This window comes from Aplidium turbinatum, chromosome 10, assembly GCF_918807975.1.
Source record: "Aplidium turbinatum chromosome 10, kaAplTurb1.1, whole genome shotgun sequence".
Taxonomy (NCBI): domain Eukaryota; kingdom Metazoa; phylum Chordata; class Ascidiacea; order Aplousobranchia; family Polyclinidae; genus Aplidium; species Aplidium turbinatum.
The window spans coordinates 21544756-21569424 of NC_137481.1; the positions used below are offsets into that span (position 1 = coordinate 21544756).

At 38.6% G+C, this 24669-nt stretch overlaps 1 protein-coding gene across 1 annotated transcript in view; it reads right to left on the reverse strand.

Annotated features, from left to right (window-relative positions):
• Positions 1–1185: 1185 nt before the first annotated feature.
• LOC145779151 (receptor-type tyrosine-protein phosphatase kappa-like) overlaps positions 1186–24669 on the reverse strand; it is a 41606-nt gene continuing 18122 nt past the window's right edge. The window contains exons 13-31 of the mRNA XM_082590727.1: positions 21144–21292; positions 19694–19763; positions 16625–16830; positions 15743–15896; positions 15305–15373; positions 14854–15007; positions 11462–11625; positions 9800–10002; positions 9038–9154; positions 8380–8631; positions 7812–7938; positions 7192–7355; positions 6647–6796; positions 6111–6290; positions 5516–5650; positions 4964–5089; positions 4211–4377; positions 3713–3848; positions 1186–3275 (exon numbers count right to left, since the gene is read on the reverse strand). Coding sequence (XP_082446853.1) covers positions 3225–3275; positions 3713–3848; positions 4211–4377; positions 4964–5089; positions 5516–5650; positions 6111–6290; positions 6647–6796; positions 7192–7355; positions 7812–7938; positions 8380–8631; positions 9038–9154; positions 9800–10002; positions 11462–11625; positions 14854–15007; positions 15305–15373; positions 15743–15896; positions 16625–16830; positions 19694–19763; positions 21144–21292 — 2774 coding nt within the window. The 3' untranslated portion in view covers positions 1186–3224. The remainder of the gene's footprint in view (positions 3276–3712; positions 3849–4210; positions 4378–4963; positions 5090–5515; positions 5651–6110; positions 6291–6646; positions 6797–7191; positions 7356–7811; positions 7939–8379; positions 8632–9037; positions 9155–9799; positions 10003–11461; positions 11626–14853; positions 15008–15304; positions 15374–15742; positions 15897–16624; positions 16831–19693; positions 19764–21143; positions 21293–24669) is intronic.

Genomic DNA, 24669 nt, shown 5'->3' on the forward strand with positions numbered 1-24669 from the left:
AGACATCTATTAGGCCCAGGCACGCCGAGACGATAATTGAGGCCCGGTACCAATGAGATATTTGGGCCCCGGATAAAGAAAAACCGTGACTCATCGAAACAGATAACCCATGTTAATGCGAAATAATGCTTCAAGCGAAGGTGGCGATTGATTAATAGGCTACGACGCACAACCCACTCCTTTTAAAGATGTGGAGCAAAACCAAGCATTATAACAAATGTTACACACACATTCCTCCATTTGGAAAAGAGGGGGCTATTCATAAGAGTCAGGTAAACAGTTTTTATAGTGTTGTTTAAAAGAGGTCAAGCCGCAAGTGGTGCTTGAATGACCGCCGGTGCTACCTCCTCAGTCGGCCAAGTTTGGCCGCCGGTTTCTTCTAGCCAACTATTTAATTTCGCCATAGAATGATTGTGGATTAACTGTCGAAAATATGTAGTATCAAAGAGTGACGCAGAATTAGGTCAGCGAGTCACAATCACCACTGTTATATTGTGCGGGAACAATTGTTATTGTATGGAATATATCCAGCTGCGATCACCAGCGCTGTAAGTCTTGTTTGTAATTCCCGACGTTTATTTTAACAAAGTGTTAATCCGAAGTGTTAATTTACATCGGCTGGCAATATTGTCGTTTTTATGTCGATTCAATGTTGTCGGACATTGAATCGTTGTTAAAAAGGAGAACTAGGTTAGCTGACATCCGAGGGGAAAACACGTGTCTTCAGAGTTGAGAAATGTTTCCGCTGTGGGTTAGTAACTTCACACCCTCAACGGTGACATCATAACGGAATAAATGGTCAGGTTTTATGAAAAGTGGTATGCAGTTGAAAGAATTAACTGAGCTGCGAGCAGTTGAAACAGTTTAGTGTTGTAAAAAAGTCCGCAATACCGGATTACAATCCCGATAAAGCAGTTATTGCGTGGTACAACGATTCTATTGCGGGACGTCGCCCAGACTTCAACAACGCTAAGTGATCATTTTAGCATTGTTGCAAGTATAATTTTATTTACTTGCTCTGTCGTTATTTGTATTTTGGCCTCCAAGCGCGCAGGTTTGGCCGCCGAGAAGGAGCTCTCGGTAGGCCACGATGGCTGCCGGAAAAAACACGAGTTTTAAGGCCTGGAGGTCATATGCAAGTTCTTTAATGTTTGGTTAAATTCAGTCCAAGTTTTGCCAAGCATCTACAAGACACAACCGGTTTTATTCGTGAACGCGATGACGAATAACAGCTGGAAATAAGATCCAATAAAATAAAACCGATAAAACATGCTCATCGACCGCCATCTTATGACGTAAGCACAATATTGAAACCACTCCACAAAACTGATTGCTTCTGATAAACCGAACATGCCATACCAAGGTGCAGTGACTCAACAAGATGCGGCCCAAAAAGGCGACAATTCTTGCAATGATACATCGTTAGAGTTTTGACATTGTATTTTAAGTTTTGTAGCTACTGTACCTTGCAAAAAAAATAAAGTACAAAAATGTGGCTTTCTTCTCAAGATAAGTTATATGTAAATTCATTGTCTGGTTCAAAATTGATAATTCGCTTCATCTCAAATGGGGCATCATTCTTACATTTGCACCAGACACCCAAAACCAACGCTATGTCACTGTTAACGGACCAATAAATATGCTCCAGACATGTAAAAATTTAAAGTTGAAAAACACAGGCTGGCCCACACATAAAATTGTTCGCGAAATAAACCTAAAATCTTCATGATTACAAAACGCAACACCATCTCATAGTTCTTTCAACGTGTACCATAAATAATAAACAAATTCGGTAGAAATAACGTAAAGATACCTAACAATAATGCAACAAAACAATAAAATTAGCTAATACTAGTTGTAACAATAGTGATATTGTCAACAAATACAACAGCAGCACCCCACAGTAGAGATAAGGCCATGCAAAATATGTCTATTTATACTGCTGTATTCGACTTTAAATAATAATAATATACTGAACGCAAGCATACCAAAACCAACATTATCGTTGATACAATGATGTCTTGCGCTTGATGAATTGAAATATACACCTACAAGTGTTCATGGTGAGAGTTATGTGATAGCAATATCTAAGCCCAGTAAAAGGAGATATACCCCGTTCCTTTTTTGCATTGATTCAAAGACTGTAAAAGTTGTATTGAGCACCACGTTGCCAAGATAGCACCAACATGGATCGAACCTGAGTAGAAACTCTACTAAAATTCAAAACAAAGTTTCTTAAAAAGCTTTAATGGAGACTCACGAAGCGATACCCTGACATTCTTTTAGCATCTTTTTCAAAATTTGCAATAGAACGTTTGCACATTCACCAGACTTTTCCTAGCCACCAAATAGCCCCTTTTTTACATTGTTATGTCTGCAGACGTTGAATTAATGTAAAAACGGGACATTTGCTTACTAACTAAGATTGAAATAAGCGATTTGTTGCAATCTCAACTAAAGTCATAAATAATGACGTCACAATGTAGAGACAAAAGGCAATGGCAGTTCGGTGGGCAAAGTAGATCACAATTATTTCACGATTTTTGAGTAGTTTTGGCACGATTTGATTGGTTGTTAAATGTTTGGTTGCTTAGCAACAGCATGGGTTAGATAAGATCACAATGCAAAATAATGGCCATGCATGAATAATTTCAAAATCATGTAAAATACAAAATAATACTTCAAAGATAATCTTCTTCATAATAGAAACTTCATAAAAATAAGAAAAATTCACAAGTACGCACATCGTTGGTTTAACGTCAATTAATTTGATAAAACAACGTATTTTGCTAAATGGTAGGGTAATCCTCTTCGTAGCTTCTTGCAACTACCATGTTTTTATGTGGGCTAATAAATTGTGTAAAGCTATGATAGCTGATATTTGTAACAACACATCTCAGAAGTCCAAACAGAGGCAAGTATTTCATCGTTGATATTCGATAAACAAAACTGAGACACCTTGAGAAGGGAAGTCAGTGATAATAAGCTTCATTTCCAACAACTAGTCAAGACAGGAAATCAGTCTTTTTTACATTGATTCAACGTCTCCATACGTTGGGAGGCTACCAGCCAAAGCTTCATCGTTTGTCCTCTGCCAGTAACGTCTTATCCTGTTCTGTTGTGATCTGTGGATACTTCAGCCATGGATAGATTCTGTGTTCCCTGGAAAAGCTGCTGGGGCATTTGGAAGGACGCAGTGACGTGGACCTGCAGCCATGCTCAAATCACCGCTCCGTAAAGTCAATGCCAACCTCATAGCAGAAGCGATATTGCTCCTGGAAAGTGGTAAACAGCGTCATAAGGTTGACAGTTGATAACTTACACTTTGGGCAGAAATGATTAATGTAAGAACCTAGAAACCACTATAACATCATTATTTCAATAACACACTTCGATCTGTCCAAATAAATTATTTTATGATTTTTATTATTTTATTTATTTGTATTTATTTATCTAAAATAATTATTTTATTGTCTAAATTATCACAATGACACACTTTGCTTGCCAAGCAAAAAGGGTTATCGATTGATGTTGATATAAAGATAGCGTTGGCATCATCATGAAATGGTTGGGTTTGGTCTACTTATTGATTTTATCCAAGACGGAAAAAGGAAAAAAATATAAAACCAGTGGCCACGTAACCAAATATTTGCCAAAATTTTAAAGACCAATACTTTGCATGGACTGTTTTCTGTTAAACGCAGACACTTACCAGAGTCTCAACCAGCTGAGGCCTGACGTTACGTAACCTTTGAACTATGTTGAAAACGTCAACCGCGTATTCGTGACGTAACTGCTCGCACATGTTGTAGCAAGAGATGAAGGTGCCACTCCTACCAGCACCAGCTCTAAACATGCAAGAAATGTTGCTAACACGTGAATGTAATGTAATAAATATTGCAAATATTGATGGCTGTGTCGGGCGGGCGACAGTGCACGGAAGGTGACAATACAGAGGCTGCTGGTTCGATTCCGGCGATATAGCTACTCATCAGAACAGTTCTTAGCACAATGAGCAAACAACGAGTTGTTCGGGTGAAAAGTTGCCAAAAAAATTACAGCTACAAAGCGGCATTCAAACTTTGTTATATAAGACGTCTATTCAACGTTGTCAGTAGTTGCAAACACTATATGCGGTATAAGTATCTTCGTAGTAGTGAACTGATAAATCCTCAACCCCAGAGAAATGGAAGCGAAAAACACAACTCACACGCAGTGCACCAGTATGCGCCCTCTGCCGGCATTTCTTGCACTGTCGACTTGCCACTTGGTGATCAGTTGAATGATCCTAAGAATCGAGTTGCGTGAGTAAGGAACTGACTGCGATGCGGGCCAGTTTGTCAGCTGGAACTGCTGGATGAGCCGGTACTCGCCAGGCTGAAAGGACAATAAAACTAATTCAATGAGGAAATATTTCCTACAAATGCTCGCGTCCCTGGTACTCTAACCCTTCTTCACAGTATGTTCAGGTTTGTCGGGCTTATTCTTCAAAACTACAAAAACTTGGAATGCATATTTCAAGAAAATTACTGAATGTGCGTCACAGACACATTACATCATGATATCGACGTATTAAATTCGTTGGAGAGACACAATGGCTGTTTAATAAAAATCATTCAATTACAAAACATGGATAGGTCTTTGCTTCTTGTTAGCTTTTGCTATCATGAAAGCCTGCTTAAATAAGCTGTTCCTTGACACGCCATCACTGTCGAGTTAGTTTGTAAGCTAATTTGCGATGTACACCAGACATAGCATATCTGCTAATGCTGACTACCCCTAATGCGTTTATTGTCAGTTCAAAGTATAACAGCTTAACGCAAGTTAGGTCCACTTGTAAAGTGTAAACTTTATAAACAAGTTTAACAAAATAAAAAAGGTAAGTATCAACAATTATGTTAAACAACAAAAATAATTGATTTAATGCACTGCGCAAAGGTACATTATGACACAGTATTCTTACATTGCTAACATTCTGCAGTTTAAACAGTCGGGTGGTGACGTCATCCTCGTCATCTTGCGTCAGCAACTCCACGTTGAAAGATCCGAACAGGGCTGAACTTTTGTCCGGCCAGTACTGCGCACACGACTGTGCGAAGGGTTGATTAGTAGTAGAAGTAATGATAATTTTTTTGTTTTTGCAGACGTTATACACCGGTATCATACTGAAGGTATTTTCAAATTTTTTGACTAAAATTTGACACATTTTTTAGGCGCTAACAAAAGACGCATTACTCACGTCAATAGATAATATTCATATTTTATAGAACAGTTGGTTCCATTAGTTGAATCTGTTATACTGGTTCTAAGCAACTCATAAAAGTAGTTCAACAAATCTGGTTTCTATCTAACTTTAAGACATAGCCAAGAGGTATGTTCTTCTAAAGTAGAGTGAAGTCGAAAGGAAAACGGAGGAAATTGTCAATTCCAGATACCAAGTTCGAATCCCCTCCTATAATAAATACTTTCTTCGACAAAAGAAAAGACAATAACATCAGCAAAGACAATAACATACCTTGTCATGCTCGGAGATGTCATTCATCATGACCACAGCGCTGCAGTTGTGGTCGTAGATTAACCTCCATATGTCTATCACAGTGTTCGGGAGCGGCATTTGCGTCACAAGAAAAGTGTTCTTTGTGGAATAGCTCTGCCAATGGACAAGTGTTGTTTAGGTCACATACAGAACTTGAGTATTTTTGTAGCATCCAGGCTTACACCCGATAGTTAAAAATTTAGATTAAGTGGACGGAAAGCCAAAGAAGCCAATCTTCGTGTCCACCTTCAGGCATGCCTTTAAGTGTCCTGCCAAAGACGCAACCGCATGCTCATGAGCGGTGTCGAGCCAGGGCTCACAAAACTCGGCTATACAGCGATAGTGATAGCAATTTTCGGTGAAAATATAAGACATTTTTGTCAGGGGTTTGCGTATACAATACATCTTTTTTCAATCTGTCAATTCAAATATAGGATAAAAAATATAGTTCAATTGATTTATTTGTCATCGATAACACACCGATACAAAGAATTAAACAACAAAAAGTCATAAAATTCACACAACAAAAATAACTTGCTTAATCGGCTCAGATACAAGTTCTGCGGGAACTTACATCGACATACAAGGCGTTGATATAATTATTTTCCCGATCTGCTGGATCAGGCGTCATTAAATAAGCAAGATGGCGATCGGCTGGAAGGACATCCATAAAGCGATTGTTGTCACGGTTACGTGGAAGGCGCGCCACAGAACATTCCTCATCGGTCAACTTTGGTGTGATCACGTTCAAAGTCTGAAGATTAGAACCACATTAACAAAAGAAACTTGAATGGCAACAAATCTGTTGCGTTTGCTAGAAAAACATGTGAAATTGTTGCGCAGAAAGAGCGTAAATACTTCGTTTATTTTATCCAAACTCAAGAAAAAAATTAAAATGAACAAAGAGCCACATCCTTCATGCAAACACGAAAACCTGGTTGAATTTCAAGAAATGAACGCTTTGATAAAATGTATATTTGTTAGACAAAAAATCTAGGGAATATAAAGCAGGGAAAATAACCAAAAATATGTTTTATGAGTGGCTTTGCACAAAAAATAACAGCCAACAACTTAGAATTGACACACAACTACAACAACCCTTAATTATACCTCAAATTCTTCTTGAATTGGTGCGAAGTGCGTCTGGGGGTCTACAGATATGAGATCATCGTAATGCTGTGCGAGATCTTCAGCCGGGACCAACGTCTCTCCACAGAGCAACGCTTCCAGTACAGCTTCATGGATGAACACGTACTGCTCCTGTGGAACAGGTATCGATTATATTGATGGTGAGTGGCTTAAAAGCTATTCGAATCGATTATGATTGATTCCATTTCAATCAAACTTTCAACACACAGTAAAATCAGAAAGTTTGAATGAACAAGAAACAGCCAAATAATGCCGAGCTAAGTTGGTGATATGCTTTCGCGTGTTTACGGTAAGCGCTTTTAACGGTGGGGTTTATACCTCAAAGGCGACTAAATCTCTTCAAAGTGTGATGTTAAATACGAAGCTGTGTCAACCTGGGATATTATATCAATGCGATAGAGATATGATTTCACAATGTTAAATTTAAGAACGAAATCGCTATGATGAGAGAATGCCTCGTAAAAATACAAAAATTACAATAAGATTTTTTCTTATCGCTCTCCCACCTCGTTCTGAACCATGTTAACTCGCTTCAGCCGAAGATCTCTCACTGTGTTGTTAATGTCGACAATATCTTCATCTCGCGCCATATCGAGCATCATGTCGATGGTGATGAAGCAGCCAGTGCGTCCAGACCCAGCGCTGCAGTGGACCACGGTCGGGCCCTGGCCTGAAGGGAAGTTGTCAGTATGGTAAAAATCATGTAAAGTCGTACGTCTTCACAAAATCCTGCGTCTAATGCTCTTCGCATCATTGGAGGAATTGATTTACAAGATTGCTTGTTTTTCATAATTATCATCCACCTGTCCCTTCTTTAGTAGATGAGACGTGGCGTTTGCCCCGGCAAGCAGGGGTCCGCTGGTGTTTGTAGCCCTTTCGCCATATCTCCGGGTTGCTGGGGTTGGTTCTACCAGATTCCTTACACTGATGTCTTGTCTTACCCACTCTTTCCTTCTCGCATTGTTTCGCTTAATTTTGATCTATTTTACTGAGCATGCAGTAAAGTTATGTTTAAAAACGAATACCTAACGTCAATGAATACCAAGAAACACAAATACGTTTAAAAAATACGTTCAGACGTTGAATTAATGTAAAAATGAGGGATTTTGCTGTCTGGGGACGCTACCTTGTGGTTCATAGCACTTTATCCTCCTGATGAAGGTGAGCAGGTTAGTTGGGCGATCAGGGACGCCATGGTCCGGCCACGCTATGAAGTGGAACTGCTTCACTTCCCGCACGTCGAATCCTTCCGTCTATAACGCATAAAACAACGTTAGTCTTGCAGTGGTGAAAAATTTGAACCAACAAAACGTATACTACAAAATTCAAACTCTTCGCACACCTATTCAGAATCTACATAAATAAATGTTCCATTTGAGTGAAAGAAGTCTTACTTCAGTTATGTTTGCCCTTAACCTGTCCTGGATAAAAGTCGCTAGCCACAAAATTCGCGATGCTTGCACCACCATGAACGGCCAGGGCGGAGAAAAACTTTGTGTATTATGAATCACGTGATGTGGTTTTTGAAGCTACGGATCTTGCATGATCATTGATCACTGATCAGTGATCAGCCATACAATAGCAAAGTGAATTCTTAAAGCTAACTTCTATGTTCGTTCAAATGAAGTCAAAAAGCATTTGTTTCAACCAAGTTTTAACAATGTATGAGGAATAACTTCATAACACCCACCCACCTGTTGTAATACGAAAGATCGAACAACGTAATCTGACGTTTGTTCGACGTTGCTGAGTGACACACTGACTGTGCCGTAAGTATCCCTGTCTTCCGGCCAATATTTGTGGCATTTCCGCTTCCCGAGCTCCACTAAATTGGTAACCATGACAATGACATTGGTCTTTTCCTGCCACACCATCCACCAGAAGTCGTTGCTGGTTTCTGCTGTGGGGGCTTGGGCAGCAATGTACATACTTGGGTTCTTGTAACCCTAAAAGGGACAGGGTTATTTTAGTAGCTAATGCAAAGCTCAAGTAACCAGCATAAATGTTTTAGTCTAAACTTGTTTAAATGATGCGTTCTTCTCGTTTGGTCAAAATGCGGGATTTATTCGGGAGTTATTAAAATTATAATTCTATTCGATGAGTAACAAAATTTAGGTTGATTTTGGGCTACCCCAGTCTCAGATAGGGAAAGTAGTTGGTCACACCCTCGCATAAATGGAGAGGGCCATCGAAAGAAAGGGTATCCGGCAGTAAAAAGCTCAAACTATAGATGAGCAGATAAAACGGGATGACTAAGCAAAAAGTCAGATCACCCTACGTACACCTCTTTGTCGTCGATGCAAGCCTCATTTGCACAAAGTCTGACTTATCATATCAGCTGCTTCCACTTACGTTCACGTACGAAGCGTTGATGTAGTCGGTCTCGAAAGCTTCCTCGTGACCAACTGGAGGTTCCAAGACAACCCGGCTATGATCGTAAGCCATGATGTTGCCGTATCTGTTCTTGCTCTGTGATGTAACAAGTGAACAAATGTTAACGAAGAATGGGAATGCAGAGATAGCCGGCCACTAAAATTTGTTCACTATGAGGGGTCACCACGCTGTGGAGGGCATCAGCATATCGCATTTGGAGTTTATTCAAATTGTAGCATGAGTCAATGCCGCAAAAAATAAAGTGTTTGTGGTTTGTTTATTGATGCTTTACGTCAACGTTGAACATCGTTCAAACAGGTGCTGTATACAAATATACACACAACCAGAATCCCAGCAGTACAGTGCTGGCACCCAATGCTCTGGCCTGCAATATATTGCAGGTAGATCTTCCTTTCTGTCATGTTGCTAAGGACCACAAAGTGGGTTTAATTCCAGTCTATTGTAACAATCATAGCAGTACTAGAACAAATGCAACCTTTACCCATAATGCTAAAACCTCAATTGCTAAGGTAACAGGAATCAGTAGTCAGTAGATGTAACAAAAAATATATTTCGCACTTGCTAGTGCATCGTCAGTTCTGAAAAGTTATTCTTGAAAACTTTACCCATAATGAATGAATGTTTACTACCAGGCATACCACTTACATAACTCAAAGATTACGAAGTAGCAAAGACACAAAACTTAAAAACTTACAAAGCACAAAACTAATTTGAACATACTCGGTTTTGAGGGCTGTCTGCTACGATCCAGGGAGCAGTCTTTCCATCAGGGAGGGAAGAAAATTCCTCCCGGAATCCGTATCCTCCAGAGGATTTCATCTGCGCCACATGAACGTGGAAGTCATCCACACGGACAGCAAACCTCTCATCATTGGATGTTCCGTACCCGGCCGCGTCATTGTCGGACGCTTTCTCCAACAAGTCTGAAAATATACCAAAAAAAGTTTCTAAAATGCATTTGCACGAAATACCAATATTTTATGTAAATTTAGACCTCAGGTTAAAGTGCCCGGCCAACCACAATAAGGTTACACATTACAGATAAATTATTTTTGATTTAGTTTCCCCAGATACGTGTACATATACTAACATTGTATCAAGTTGGTACAATGTCATGCAAACATGCGTGGAAATTTGTGGCTACAGACGTATGGAAAATACAAGATATTCTAGAAATCTAGACTATACAATTGAACACTTGAAAAGTTCAACCAAACGCAACAGATTCAAAATAAAGTGGAACTCATCCACTCAAAGTTGCATCACAGTTTGCTATAAGACAAGGTGAAACTAATGACTGCGAAGTGAAAAGATTTAACTTTACAAATGCTCATTCTATTCATAACTTCCACTGGTATGCATCATTAGCATTGTAACTATCACAGCAAATAGTACCGACAGCTATGGCAAGGTATATCCTCAATCGATATTGGTGAGCGATCAACATGACAAGGCAACTACGACAAGCTTTCAGTGACAAGCAACAGATAACCCATACAGCAAAATCTGTCATTTTTACATTGATTCAACGTCTTCAGACGTTGAATCAATGTAAAACTGATGGATTTGGTGTCTAGGAATACACATGACGACATCGAATGCAACACCAAAGCAGGATTCAGACATTCAATAAAGAAACATCCGCACTCACGTCGCCCACAGAATGCTTGTGAATAAAAGTTTCACTAATTGTTTTTTGGTTTCACAAAGGTCATCATGTAAGTATAGTTAACATCGTTATGCTTGTTTAATTTTAAACTTATCTAAAAACAAAAACCCCCATAACTTCTTTCCCATGACGTAGCATCGCAACTACAGGGCGAACGCTAAGCGCAAGTTGGCCACTTTGTGTAATCTTTAAAAAAAACTAATAACAGCATCACGAAAAAAATGACTGAACACTTTTGCAAAGCGACCGATATAATGTCACAAAAGTCAAGATGTGCTAGCTGAAGATGTCATTACTATAGTGAAATCGATTCTTAATAAATTCCACTAAGAGGTTAGACTGTTGTGCAAATGCCTGCATTTAATGAATGCAAAATAGCAGTACAAAAAGTTAGGTCTTAAAAGTGGCGAATTTACTTTCTCTTCCCCTGTTCGTGGCCTTACAACGAAATCCGTCATTTTTACATTGGTTTTGCTGTCTGAGTAAGTGTCCGGACACAAGAGTTATGTTGTTTTATTATCCACCTGAAGTGGATGGAGAAAGCCGTTCGGGTTGATGACTTGGCTGATGTATGAGCTCATGGCGTTTAGATTTGAAATTTCACAAAAAAATGTGACAAATCAAGCCGTGATTCTTCAGTCCATAGTGATTTAAAGATGGGAATCTGCTTTCACAAAAAAATTATGAAACATTCATAACGTTACTTGTCTCACCTTGGTGCTCATACCCAACCACGTCAGGCATCAGTGATTGACGTTCTGCGCTCCCTGATTGGTTGCTTGGTAGCAAAGTATGGGCGGGGCTATTGACGTCAGACATGTTCATCCGAACTTCAAAAGGGTTGACCACCTTATCTTTTGGGCTCCTCTTTTTACGTCTTAAAGAAATAATTCAGGGTAGTTTTTAATAACATTTACACAGCATTGTCTTACGCCAACTGAACAATCATTTTTAGAGGAACAGATGTAATATAAACTATTTTAAAATTATACTGAAAACATGCCGAAATGTCCAATTGTTCATGTTGAACTAAGCCTTACGTCACTAGTGAGGCGAGTGCCTACTTCTGATGGCTTTCTTTAGGCATCAACGCCCACACAATTTATCACGCCCTGTCTATATAGGTTAGGATGTTTCATTTTTTCACGATTTTTGAAATCAAAAATGCTTGGGGTCTAATCAGATCGGATTTTGGCCACAAACAACCGATCCAAAATATTTTTTCGATCGGACGACTTTTAGAGGGTGCGCGGCCCCCCCAAAGTTTGAAAATTTGAAGCGTGGGAAAATTTGCAGGAAATATGCGATATCTCGGTAACGGAAAGTGATAGGAAGACGTGTAAGGTGTCAACTTGTGCGGAATGGCCAACTTCCTATCTGCGTTTAATACATTTTGCTACCCTATCTGCAACGAAAAAAAAGTTAATTGCAAAAAACTGTTTTTTTCATATTTTCGATGTTTCGTTCTACAGAAGCAAAACCCTTGGAACCAGTAACTACAGTGATTACAAGTTATAGAGAGCAACAAACATGTGCTATGGCATAGGGTACAAGTGTGCATCGAATGTTACACAACAATGGACTTCCTTTCACGATTGGCTTAGAATACCGTCATCTCCTATCGCACAGTGTCTCTCACATGTAAACGTTTCAGCATAAGCTACCAACACAGAGTAATTAAACAAAACAGTTGACATTGACGTGGCTGTGCAAATCAAGAGTCATACACCATGTGAACGCGAAGAAAATCATAAATTCAACAGTAAGTACAATACTTGCGGACTAGAGGTACTCAAACGCAGGAACAGGGATCCCCCAGTCATGACCAGTGAAAGCAAAACAAATAAGCAACATCATGTAGAACGAAAATTCGGGCATGTTACCCAAGAATAAAAATTACTGCCGGCATGTAATACTTAATGATTATTCTTCAGCATTGCTTAAATGCACCACATACACCAATAATCGCATTAAAGACAGCTTCACTATTAACAGAAATTTCCTTGAGAAAAGACTTTACTCCGATAACTCTTTCCATAGTTTTGTTCTTTGCTCGATCATGCGTTTAAACCAAAAACACATAACGATCCATACCATTCACATTTCGATCATCATAATGAAGCTGCAGGAAATCGGAAGCAGAGATGTCATCATCACATTTTTCTAAACACAGCTTTCTTGTTTTCTCCCTACATCTATACATGGTAGTCGGTGAGGCAGCAATATCGTCACGAGCACATGCAAGCAACTGGTCAGATTGTTGGCGAGTAGAAGTGTTTCGCCGGTCAGCTAACATACAGCTTAAAGAACTTACGGCAATTTTTCGTTTTTTTGTGTACATCTTGCCACCTGTTACTGCTGTCTTGGCGAAATCAGGATCAAGAATTAAGCCTCGTGTCTCATCTTCCGAAGACTCACTGCTGGAAACAGTTATATCAGGTGTAGTCATATCTGCAGGTCTTCGCCTTAGCCTCTCCTGTGCTACCAGGCGGGAAGTTTCTGAGCTGGTTGAATAAGAGCAAGATGGTTCATCTTCACTTGGTAACTTTTGCTGGTAAGAACTCTGATGACTCAATCTATTTTTTTATCCTTAAAGTAAAAGATCTGTCGCGAGATGCAGTAATAAACATCTTTCTAGCAGAACTTTGATCTTGCAAAAACTCAACCTCCTCTTCTGGGATACGGTGCATCCATTGACAGCTACAAGAAAGTCTGCCGTTGTAAAACTTCACCTGTGATGGAATGGCACATTTACACTTGCAGATATCAAACAGCTCATGGAATATACCTTCTGTCGCTCCCGTCTGTGGCTGTTTTCTTTTCTTGATTGCCTTAAATTTGTTTATGAGCAGTTTTAACCTGGTCTCAACTCGAATGATGCTTATCACCGGAAGGCTGGCACTAACCCAAACATGAACTATATCATTTATCAACTGTCCCTTGACATCAGCAAAACATGGAGGCTTCTTAAAGAACTTGGGATTCGTTTCACTGCATTGCTTGCATAAAAAAATGTAGTGGTGAAGAACGCTTATGTTTGTGGGTAGTACATTCCCTGGCAGCTTTTCAAATTTCTGCAATGTCTCACTGGCGTCAAGTCTTGTTTCTGGCATAATAGCAATTGAACTAACTACTTCTGGGTACAAATAGCCAATACTTAAATCTTAACACCTGCAATGACAATCCATAGTAAATTATACCAGCAGATGGCGAATGACATCGACTCAATCTGCAACGGGAGCTTCTCAAAACAACCCTATACATTATAACTAACAAATCTTCTTACTACAAACTCGAACAAGAATGTAGTTCTGAAAACTTAAAAAGCACAGTATAATATTCTACAAGTCGTCCACCTGCATTGTTAGATCAAAGTGCATTTAACAAAACCTTTTGTTCGTAAAAACTGTCATTTGTCATCACTGCAGTTACTGGAAGGGTTTTGCTTCTGTAGAACTGGGAAAACATCGAAAATATGAAAAAAACAGTTTTTCGCAATTAACTTTTTTTCCGTTGCAGATAGGGTAGTAAAATGTATTAAGCGCAGATAGGGGGTTGGCCATTCCGAACAAGTTGACACCTTGCCCGTCTTCCTATCTCCTTCCGTTACCGAGATATCGCATATTTCCTGCAAATTTTCCCACGCTTCAAATTTACAAACTTTGGGGGGGGGGGTCGCACACCCTCTAAAAGTCGTCCGATCGAAAAAATATTTTGGATCGGCTGTATGTGGCCAAAATCCGATCTGATTAGACCCCAAGCATTTTCAATTTCAAAAATCGTGAAAAAATGAAACATCCTAATATAGGTGGTAGTGTTTTTCAGCATCAAGCTAAGTTGGGCTTTACATCAGGCTCATGTGATTATAAGCTAAGCATTCGACCACACCGAAATCCATCATACAGACAATTTCAAAGGAGCCCATCTTGTTAATCGGGATGTAGAGGAAGATTGCACATTGTGAATTTCAATGAAAGTAATTACTGCAGGAAAACAATTCACCAGAAAGAAATTATTTTAATGTGGTACTCAGTGCTCAGGAATGAACTTGCGATGTAAGCACACTATTTACTCTCTGTTGAAATGTTTTCTCTAATCTGTTTACCTTTTAGCTCTCAGCACAAGCAGAATGATGATGATAGTGATAAATAAAATTCCCACCACTGCTCCTCCTATGCCAGCATACAGCATCGTTTGGTCGGTTTCAGACTTCTCTACATCTCCTGGAAGATTCCCAGATACATCTCCATCCTTGCCTCCTGCGAAGACGAAAACTCAAATTTTATGCAGTAACTTAGGAGGTCTCCTGTCTCCAAATGCACCTAGTTTAGGAAGTATCATACTGTACTAAAATTTAAGCGCTCAATTTCTGTATTGATGAGAAATTTTAAGAAAACCTATGCTTAAAGTCGCTCTTAGACGATCTGTGACCACAGAACGTTTGAAAACCTTGTTTTCTAAACCTTTTCTCCATGGAAGGAGTGTCTTTCACATCACCAATTAAATTGTTCAATTTTACACAACAGTTTAAACCGAAATAACCACCACCATGTTACCTGAGATAGTGATCGAACCATTTGTGGATGTTGTCGCTGGGATCGGCGCCGATGTCGTGACGACGCGACCTGAGAAAGAAGACGCGGTTTTACTGGGATAATAATGTACTGGTTTCAAACGTAACAACAACAAGGCATTTGACCCAAGCTTGCTGCATTAAAAGTACAAAAGAGCGCAGTATCCGAGTCGAAAAAATAGACATCAAAATGCAAACCTTAAATTCAAGGTGAATATTTGCTCAGTCATAAGTTTAATTGCTGTATTTTAAGCTTAGCTCTCTTGATACATATTGAGCCAGCTTACAAACTCCACGACATCTAAGATGATTTGTAATAAAAAAGCTAAAACAAATCAATAACTTTACTTGAAATGCTATCCGTCTCGCTTTATATTCATAGGTTTACTACGCAAGTCAGAAAGCAAGGTTAACGTCTTACTTTTCTTCGCCACCAGTGCACAGTTAAACGTCAATTTTTCATCGGCAACACTCTCCACTCTGACGTAGATATTGTAATCTTTATTCGGGTCAAGAGCTGGGTTGGAATAATCATCTGTCGGTGACGATCCATCTCCAACCACAAATTTGATTTGCTGTGAAGAACAAGATACAATGTTCATAACTATTTTATCATTCCTAGATTTAATATCCATGTAGTCGTTGTCATAAGCTGCATAAAAGCAACATTTCTAAGGCACAGGCTTAGAAAAAAAACTTTAATTTAAACAAGAATAATCAATTAACACAAGAGTTTTACGAGATAAGAATGCCCGTTGTTCGATTTCATAACACAGAGCTGCAAGCCGAGATGGGACTTTCGTCTGGGATTCGAGCTTGCGGTTGAAAAATGAGCCAGAATCAAACCTGGATACTTATATCCTTACAAAAATGAAATAACCTTTGTTAATGTGATTCACGCATAAAATTTATCATGAACATGCAGGGCAATTTCAAACTCGGACCTAAGATCTAGAAATCCGGTTATTACTTCAAAAATCAAAGTGATGTTTCGTGGTTCAAATTTAGCAAGATATTGGAAGCACACAACGCCACAACAATGATCTGGGCCACACTGAAACTAAATATAGGCTGTAGCTGGCTGTTCGAAATCTTGACAAACTTTTCCCTGGGTTACATGGACAGCATCTGTAAGGTGAACAGAATCTGGGTAGGGTGTACTTCTGATAAAACTAAATTAGAGCCAAACTAGAAATTTTTGTCACAACAGTACAAGCAACCAAAATATAGTTATATTAAATTTAGTTAGAATTAGCACTTAAATAAATCTTTAAAGAATAAATCAAAAAAACAAGCAATCTACCCGCGCTATTTCATCTGGACTAAACCGAGCGGGAGTGTAGGCGGTTTTGTTGCTTCTCTGTGCTTCTTCGTACGACAGCGGGGTCGTGGCGCATACACTGGTCTCGTTCTCCTTAATGTTGACGACTGCTTGTCGTTTGTCACGTGACAAGAAAGGGAAGGTCACACTTCGTTGCTTTCTGTTTTTCTTTTTCTTTCTTCCTCTTCCTGTAGAGATGACGTCAGAGATTGAAAAGTGAAATGCATTAAAAAAATTAAAATAAAATTTTACTTCAGTTCAGTTATTTTTTATTTCTGACCATCACAGCGAGAAACAATACAGTTTAGTTTATTTCAGTTTATTTTTTTTTTGTTTTGTTGGCGAAAAAGAAAGACACAAAAAGCAAAAACACAATAAACACAAATAATTCGCGCAACAAGGATGGCAGCGAAAGACCAAAAGGTCACCAAAGTCAGCTGCCACCCAAACATTTAAACAAAAGACCCAAAATTAAGAACATTAACACATACGGTATATAATAAATAGCAAAATACCAGCACTTTAATTTGTAAAAATTAACAATGGAATTAACAATACATTAACAATGGAATAACACAGGGCAACATAAAGAAAATATTGTGAAGAGAAATAAGCGGATGATACGTTTCAGGAGTGATCATTGTACAAATTCTTTAATAAACATTTATATTTAAATTTAAAAACATTGTAAGACTTTTCTTTTATTTCTTTTGGTACTTGATTCCATAGTTTCACTCCATTAAAACATAGCATCTTCTTACCAGAGTTTGACATTGTAGAAGGCAAATATAAATCATTTTTTTGGTTCTGACGGGTTTTATGATGGTGAATTTCATTTACAAAAATAAAGCAGCCAGCAAAGGCCCGGGGCAGCATTTTGTGGACATATTTGTACATAAATTTTGCAGTTTCTAATTTAATAATATCGTCAATTCTGAGCACATTAAGTTGGTGATAAAGAACAGGTGTATTTGTTGACCTCGGCAAAAATAAGCAGGATCGAATGAACTTGTTTTGTAACACTTGTAGTGGAGCAAGCAATGTAGAGTTAGCTCGTCCCCAATTTATAATCGAGTATTGGATCTTGGATTGAAACAAAGCATAATATAAAGCCCGTAATACTGTTAAAGGGGCAATGTATCTCAGCTTAAATGCTATGCCGCAGACCTTTGCAAGCTGCTTTCTAAGATTAATAATATGACTATCCCATGTCAATCGCTCATCCAAAGTTACACCTAGATAGTTTATACATTTCTTCCTTTCGATGGATCGGCCACTAATGGACAGACTAAAATTTTCTGCTGCACTTTTTCTGTTGCAGAGGATCATATAAGTAGTTTTACTATAATTTAATGAAAGTTTATTGGATTTCATCCACACATCAATTTTTTCTATTTCTCTATTAACATTTTTTTGGAGAGATGACAGGCATTTATCTGACATATGAAAGTTTGAGTCATCAGCAAAAAGTGTAGTTGAAAAAGAAGATGCATTTGGAAGATCATTCACATAAAGAAGAAAAAGCAAGGGACCAAGGATTGACCCCTGTGGGACACCACATTTAACAACATTGAAATTAGAATTCTTACCGTTAATCTTTGTACTTTGCATTCTATTTGTTAGATAAGATGTTAAAACGTTTAAAAACTTGCCACGAAAGCCATAATGATGAAGTTTTTTTAAAAGTATGCCATGATCAACTGTATCGAACGTCAATACACGTCAACATAGCAAAGGTCTAGAAAAAGGTAGAAGCGACAAAACGCGAACGTTAAAACGTGCTTGAAACCGAAATAAGTAATTAAGTTAAAACATTGACACAGTCGCAACATCTTCAGAAAATTTAAGATAAAAAAGGAAATAAAAATAAAAATTTACAAATAAAAACAATAATAAACAATAAAAACTATTAATACTACAAAAAGTGCTCAATGCCAAGCAAAAAGCAAAGCAGGGCGAATTAAATCAAATATAGTTATTAGTCTCTAAACCAGTGTTTCTCAACCTTTTTTGCCCAACGCTCCCTTTACAAAACTGGCAAAATTTCACTGCCCCCCAACAAAAACGATTAATTACGAAAAGCAAATATATATTTGCAAACATGAAAACAGTATACTGCTAGCCTAAGTAGTGGTTACGGCATAATGGAACTCACCAGATTTTGTAATATGCTGATAAACTACTGAATTTAAATTTTAAATAGATAGCGTTTGTAAACAAAACGGTTGGTCAATCAAATACAACGATGGTGTAAGAGAAATTGTTTGGCTATCGTGCGAGCATTGTAGATTATCCAGACAATGATGCAACGAAATCGTTACGCTGGGCGGTAGATGGGTTAAACCACAAAGCCCCTAATAATCAAAACACCCCCCTCAAGCCGAGGCAATCATACCGCCCCCCTGCAAAAGCAAAACTCCCACGGGGGGGTACCGCCCCGTTGAGAACCACTGCCTAAACCCTTGACAGCCTGTTTCACCCTAAATAGATTCTAAATAGATTCTATTTGAATAAGGACCTTCTGATGATCCTCCTTTTAGATGAAACAGGCTGTCAAGGGTTAAGAGACTAATAACTATATTTGATTTAAAAACAATAATATATATCCACGCTATAGCTTTATTAGCCCAAATAGCTTTAAGCTGATATTTTCGAAATTTGTATAAATGCTAAATAGACACTTGCTATGAAGATCGGCCATGGTGCGTTAACAAGAGTGCTGATGGTAGTGAGGGGTACACTACTTGATGCGCTTAGCTCAGAGCAACTAAGAGCAAGGCAGGCAAACTCAAACTACGTATATTTTAAATTTTCCGTTTAATCTCGGTACAAGGTGGGCGTAAGCTCACAGTAATTAAGTTACTGTGATTCTTCAGTACAGTAGATATGAATTTGAACCTTCAAAAGGCGTGTTAGTTGTAAAAGGAAGCAGTGAGAATCTGCAAAATCTCTTAGTTTTGGGAAATTGTCAGAAATTTCAATCCAAACTAGACGTTGATTCAACATCGCAGAACGTTACTAATGCGAAGACACCGCAATCGTCAACCTCACCTTTTCGGGATGAGCCTTTCTTTTTCTTCGTTCGTGAAGTTACTGGCGACGAAGTGACGTCATGGTTGGGCTAAAGGGGAAACAAACATTATTCGCTTCAGGAAACTCTACAATAAAGAGAACATTAGGAAAGCTGGTTGTGGTTGTTTTTCAAGAAAACAAAGTAACAAACAGTTCAGGTTGAAATAGTCATGAAATATCAATGAACGAAGACTTTATCTTCAGTGTCGCTTTTTCAAAGTTACTTTCGGCCTCTCAAAACAAAAATTATGCTGGTTATGAAACAATCCACCCAGACAGCAAAATCCGCCATTTTGACATTGATTCAACGTCTGCAAACGTAAAAGAAAAACAAAAATAACAATTTTCAAAAAAATACGTTCTACACAAACAAGTAGCAAAGCGCACAACGTAAACCAAGCTACTGGCAGGACAAGTGAGGAATTACACAAATCGGAATTGTTGGTGAAGGCTTTAAAAGAAATTGTCATTGTGCCCTGGGTTAGGATAGCAATACAAAGCTTCGCATGGTGGCATTTCCATACGGTACTAGCTTGGTAGAATAGGCTACGACGCCAAGTCCACTTCCTGGTGAGCCACAACTAGCAAACGTCACAAAATCTTGTACCGATACAGATACTAGCTCAGTGAGTGGTTATTTTGCCAGAAAACCACGAAACAGAGAGAAGTAGACGTCATCACTCTCTGTTCCGTCTCCTCGATGCTATTGAGGATGAAACGTTACACAAGAACCCTTCATTTAGAATGCAACCGGACGTTTAAACATAACAAGTAAATGAAATTAACCAGGTCCAAAAACGTGTACCATCTTTGATAAATACAATTTTGGTAAAGAGGTCACTTTCTTTGAGGTCACTTTCTTTGATAAGCTTTCGTCACCGTTAAACCGGCTTCTTCAATATCTTATTCAAATAGAAGCAGAGATACCATCTACGTTTGATAGTAACGCATCCTACTTCCAGCCGGAGATAGTCAGACCAGCCTTGGCCTTGGTAACCACTTAGCAATTAATTGTATAAAACAAAGTATTGTCTAATTCGGGATAAATAACTTGATGACAGACTGCGACCAAAATGACGTTTGTTGATTCAGCGATGGTCAGATTGATATGGCGTTACTCAGCAGAGATACTCGTCATCGCTCAACAATGCTTTGTCATCAGTTGACCTTTAGTGCACGAGATTAAGTGAGAGATGCACACAAACAATGCACAGACAGTTGGAAAGTTCACTCACAACTGAGCCGATAACTGAATTAGCTATCTTGTGAGATGAGAAGGACACGCGCTGATAGATACGAGATGTAACAAATTCCTAATGATTTTAGTTTTTAATGCCATTAAAAGTTGAAAAGTTTTCGAAATTTACCCGTCTGTTTTGTCATACCATTTATAGAGGTCAAAACGCATATAACTCTTTCAAATACGTACCTTAGACGTCACGTCATCAACTATGACGTAATAGCTGGTGATAGGAGCTCCATTGGTCTGAGCTGGGATGATGGTGATCTCGATGCTGGTGGGAGTGGTGACAGTGTCATTAGCTTCCGATGGAGGAGGATATCGTGGCATGGTGGGAGCTGGAAAAAAACGTTTGCATTTTAACGTTGGATTTTTTTAATCGCATCTACACTTTCTTATCGCACCGGGAGTTATACCCAATGATTACAGGTTCAAATTAAAAGGACGGGAAGGCAAAAAGCAACCTTCGTGTTCATCGTCAAACATACGATTGCCCGATCTTCAACCCACCCAACCAAGCGGAAGGTCTACGTGTCTTGTATAATGAAAATAAAGACTGGCTGCTCTCTGGTAGCCTCCCACCGTCGTTCGAGAACATAGTGATAGTGAACTTGGGATGGTAAAAAGATAGACCCTCGCCCCCAGTAGCTTGAACAAAAAATTGCTGTTAAGAGTTCTGCCAAAGGCACTCGTGTGCTCCTGGTATCGAACCGGGGCTCTTTCGATCGTCGTCCATTGCTCTCATTCGACAAGTAGATAGCAATGGATGTTCAAGAAAGGTGCACATTCTCTGTTGTATACTTTTTGTGTATATATTACATGCAAAAATATTACAAAAAAAATAAGAGGTAAAATCAAGAATCAAGATCTTATTGAGATGTTTCTTAAGTGCTTTTAACAAAAAAAAAATTCTCAAAGCAATTGCTCAAAACTTTTACTGAATTTATCAAAGCGATTTTCTCACGAGGAGTGCACATACCATCAATATACATAACATCATACTGCAAACATTTACTCATTCTATTCAAATACGCGGTACATCAGAATGTCAATAGCCAAAAGGTGCTAAAACTTAACAAGTCTACAAGTTACCACACGTCAGCTTGAAAAGCTAAGCATGTAACCGACAGGTACGGTAAATAAATCTGGTTCGCTCGTAATATTCCAGTTCAATTCAAACCAAATTATCTCACAAATAGTCAAAAGAATAAAACTGAAATATTTCGGACACAAAATAAGGAAACAGAAGAGAAGATAAATGATAAAAGAAACAAAGACAGACCAAGAATGATTTGGACAACAAACATCTGTAAATGGACAAAATAAAATTATGAAAATGCGGTTCGATAAGGATATGATCGAAAACAATGAGCGCATTGTATCCAACTCTCAAACGAGGAAGAAACATAATGATGATAAGCTCGCAAAGTCACTTTTTTGTGTGTTGTTTTGACGTCTGGTAATGTTGAAACGATGTAAGAAAACCTTTGAAGCGTTTACAAACACAAGTTGTAGAAGCCGACACAAATAATCTCAGCTTGTAAAATTGGTATATTTTACGTTGAATCAATGTAGTAACGACATACATTGCAGACGTTGAGTCAATGTAAAAATGACGGATTTTACTGCCTGGGTCGCTTGCAATTTCAATTTTAAACCTGGGATCAATCTAACTCGTACTTCCGACACTAGCACGGAAAAGTTTGTGGTTACAGACGATACTATTTACCATACAAAGGGATTACGAAGTTTTTAACGATGTGTAATAGCCGTAGGCCAATGTGAAGCCTGAGAAAATTAATACAATTTCCAACGTCAGAGCTCAATTTGCTTTCTGTTTAAAGCCGTTTAAATGACGCAAAGTGGAATAATTGCCAATACGGAGTAATGCCTCAACAATGAAACAGAAACTTTCCAGGTAGAAAAATCTGTCATTTTTACATTGATTCAGCATCTGCAGACGTTGAATCAATGTAAAAATGACAGATTTTGTGGTCTGAGTTCGAATTACTGTGGTTTTACTGACTTAATCACTTTCTAGAAGCTGATGCAACAAATAATGAAAATCGTGGATTGATAAAAAAAATTCCAAAAATTTCGCTTGATAATGTCTCGATTAAAACATTCGATTATGAGAAAAAGCAGAGGTTTGCAACAAAAAATGACATTTTTTTTATTGTACAGGGTGACCCAAAAAAATGCCACCCATGAAAATGTCAATAAAATCAATAATGATTAACCAAATGCTTTTATATTTCAGATTTATGTAGAAGAATCATTGCCTGTAAAAATAAAGTATTTTAGAAATGCCTTGGACAGTTGAAGAAAAGACTTTTTGTGTAGAATCGTATTTTGAGACGCAATCGATGGTGGCAGTGCAAGCCCGATTCAAAAAAAAAGTTTCGATGTTGTGATTGTCCGGACAAAAAACTCATGTACACCTGGATCCACAAGTTCCGAGCCCACGGAACAATCTTAAACTTAAATGCAAAGAGTAACAGAGCTGCCCATTTTGGTCGGCCTAAGAGTTCTCGATCCCAGATCAATATTGATGCTGTCAGGGAATCGGTTGATCACAGTCCAAGCAAGTCAATACGGCGCCGCAGCCAAGAACTCGCAATTCCTCGGGAGTCAATTAGAAGGATCTTAGTGCAGGATCTGCAATTGTATCCCTATAGAATACAGATTAAGCATAAACTTACTCAAAGGGATAAGGAGATGCGTGTAGCTGGGTTTTTTTTTTCGGTCATTTATCGGTCATTGACCGATTTTTTAGCAAAATGTCCGAAAAAAAATATAGTCAATTCGGTCAAAATGTCAGAAAAAATATGTACGCACGCAAATCGATTTCAGTGATTGCAAAGAAGCTTAAGCAAAGAGGCAAAACAGCTTCCAACTCAGGCCTTGACACTGAAGCCGGCCATGGCGAACATGGCCGCGATTAACGTACAAAAACCGACATTTGTCCGCTAGGTCTCGCACTTCCGTCGGCCGCATTTGTCCGCCATGAAGTTCCGAGAAAATTTTACGCAAGCGGTCTTGTGAATAAAGTACTTTGCCACTTATAACCACAAAGGATTAGAAAGCAGTCAAAGCACCCTATAAATCACAATACACACTGTCTATGTTTGAATTGTTAACATTATTGATTGCGAACCAGGTGACAATTGGCGGAAAGTTTTAACAATAGCTACGAAGCGTGGCATAGATTGGCCAAGTTTGGCAGCTATTGCTAATGCTTTGCTGACTTTTAATGCAGAGAACGCAACCGTACAGCGTGGATTCAGTTTGCTTTCTCGGTTGCGAACTCCAAGAAGAAATCGCTTGCGTTATTCAACTGCAGATACCAGTAAACTTATGCGTTTGAGGTTAAATGCTGCATCATACAAAACATTCAATTATGACGTGGCATACGCGCACTGGCACAGTAACGCGAAGCTAGCACGCTACAACGTGAGCTGTGAAATTGTTGAGTTAATTCACTTTGTAATTGCGAATCATTAAAGCGTAACGTGTTTTTTTATTTGGTTATTCTTACTTGTTTTTATTCCTTTCCGTTGTACGGTACTGTATTTTTGTTTTGCGTTATTTTTGAACGTGTGTTAGTGTGCAATAAAAGATGTCTGCGGCCGGTTGTTGCAAGGTTGAGTTTCGCTAATGAACGTTGAAGAAACGTTTGTCTGTTCTAACTTTTCTCAGATAAAACACGACAACG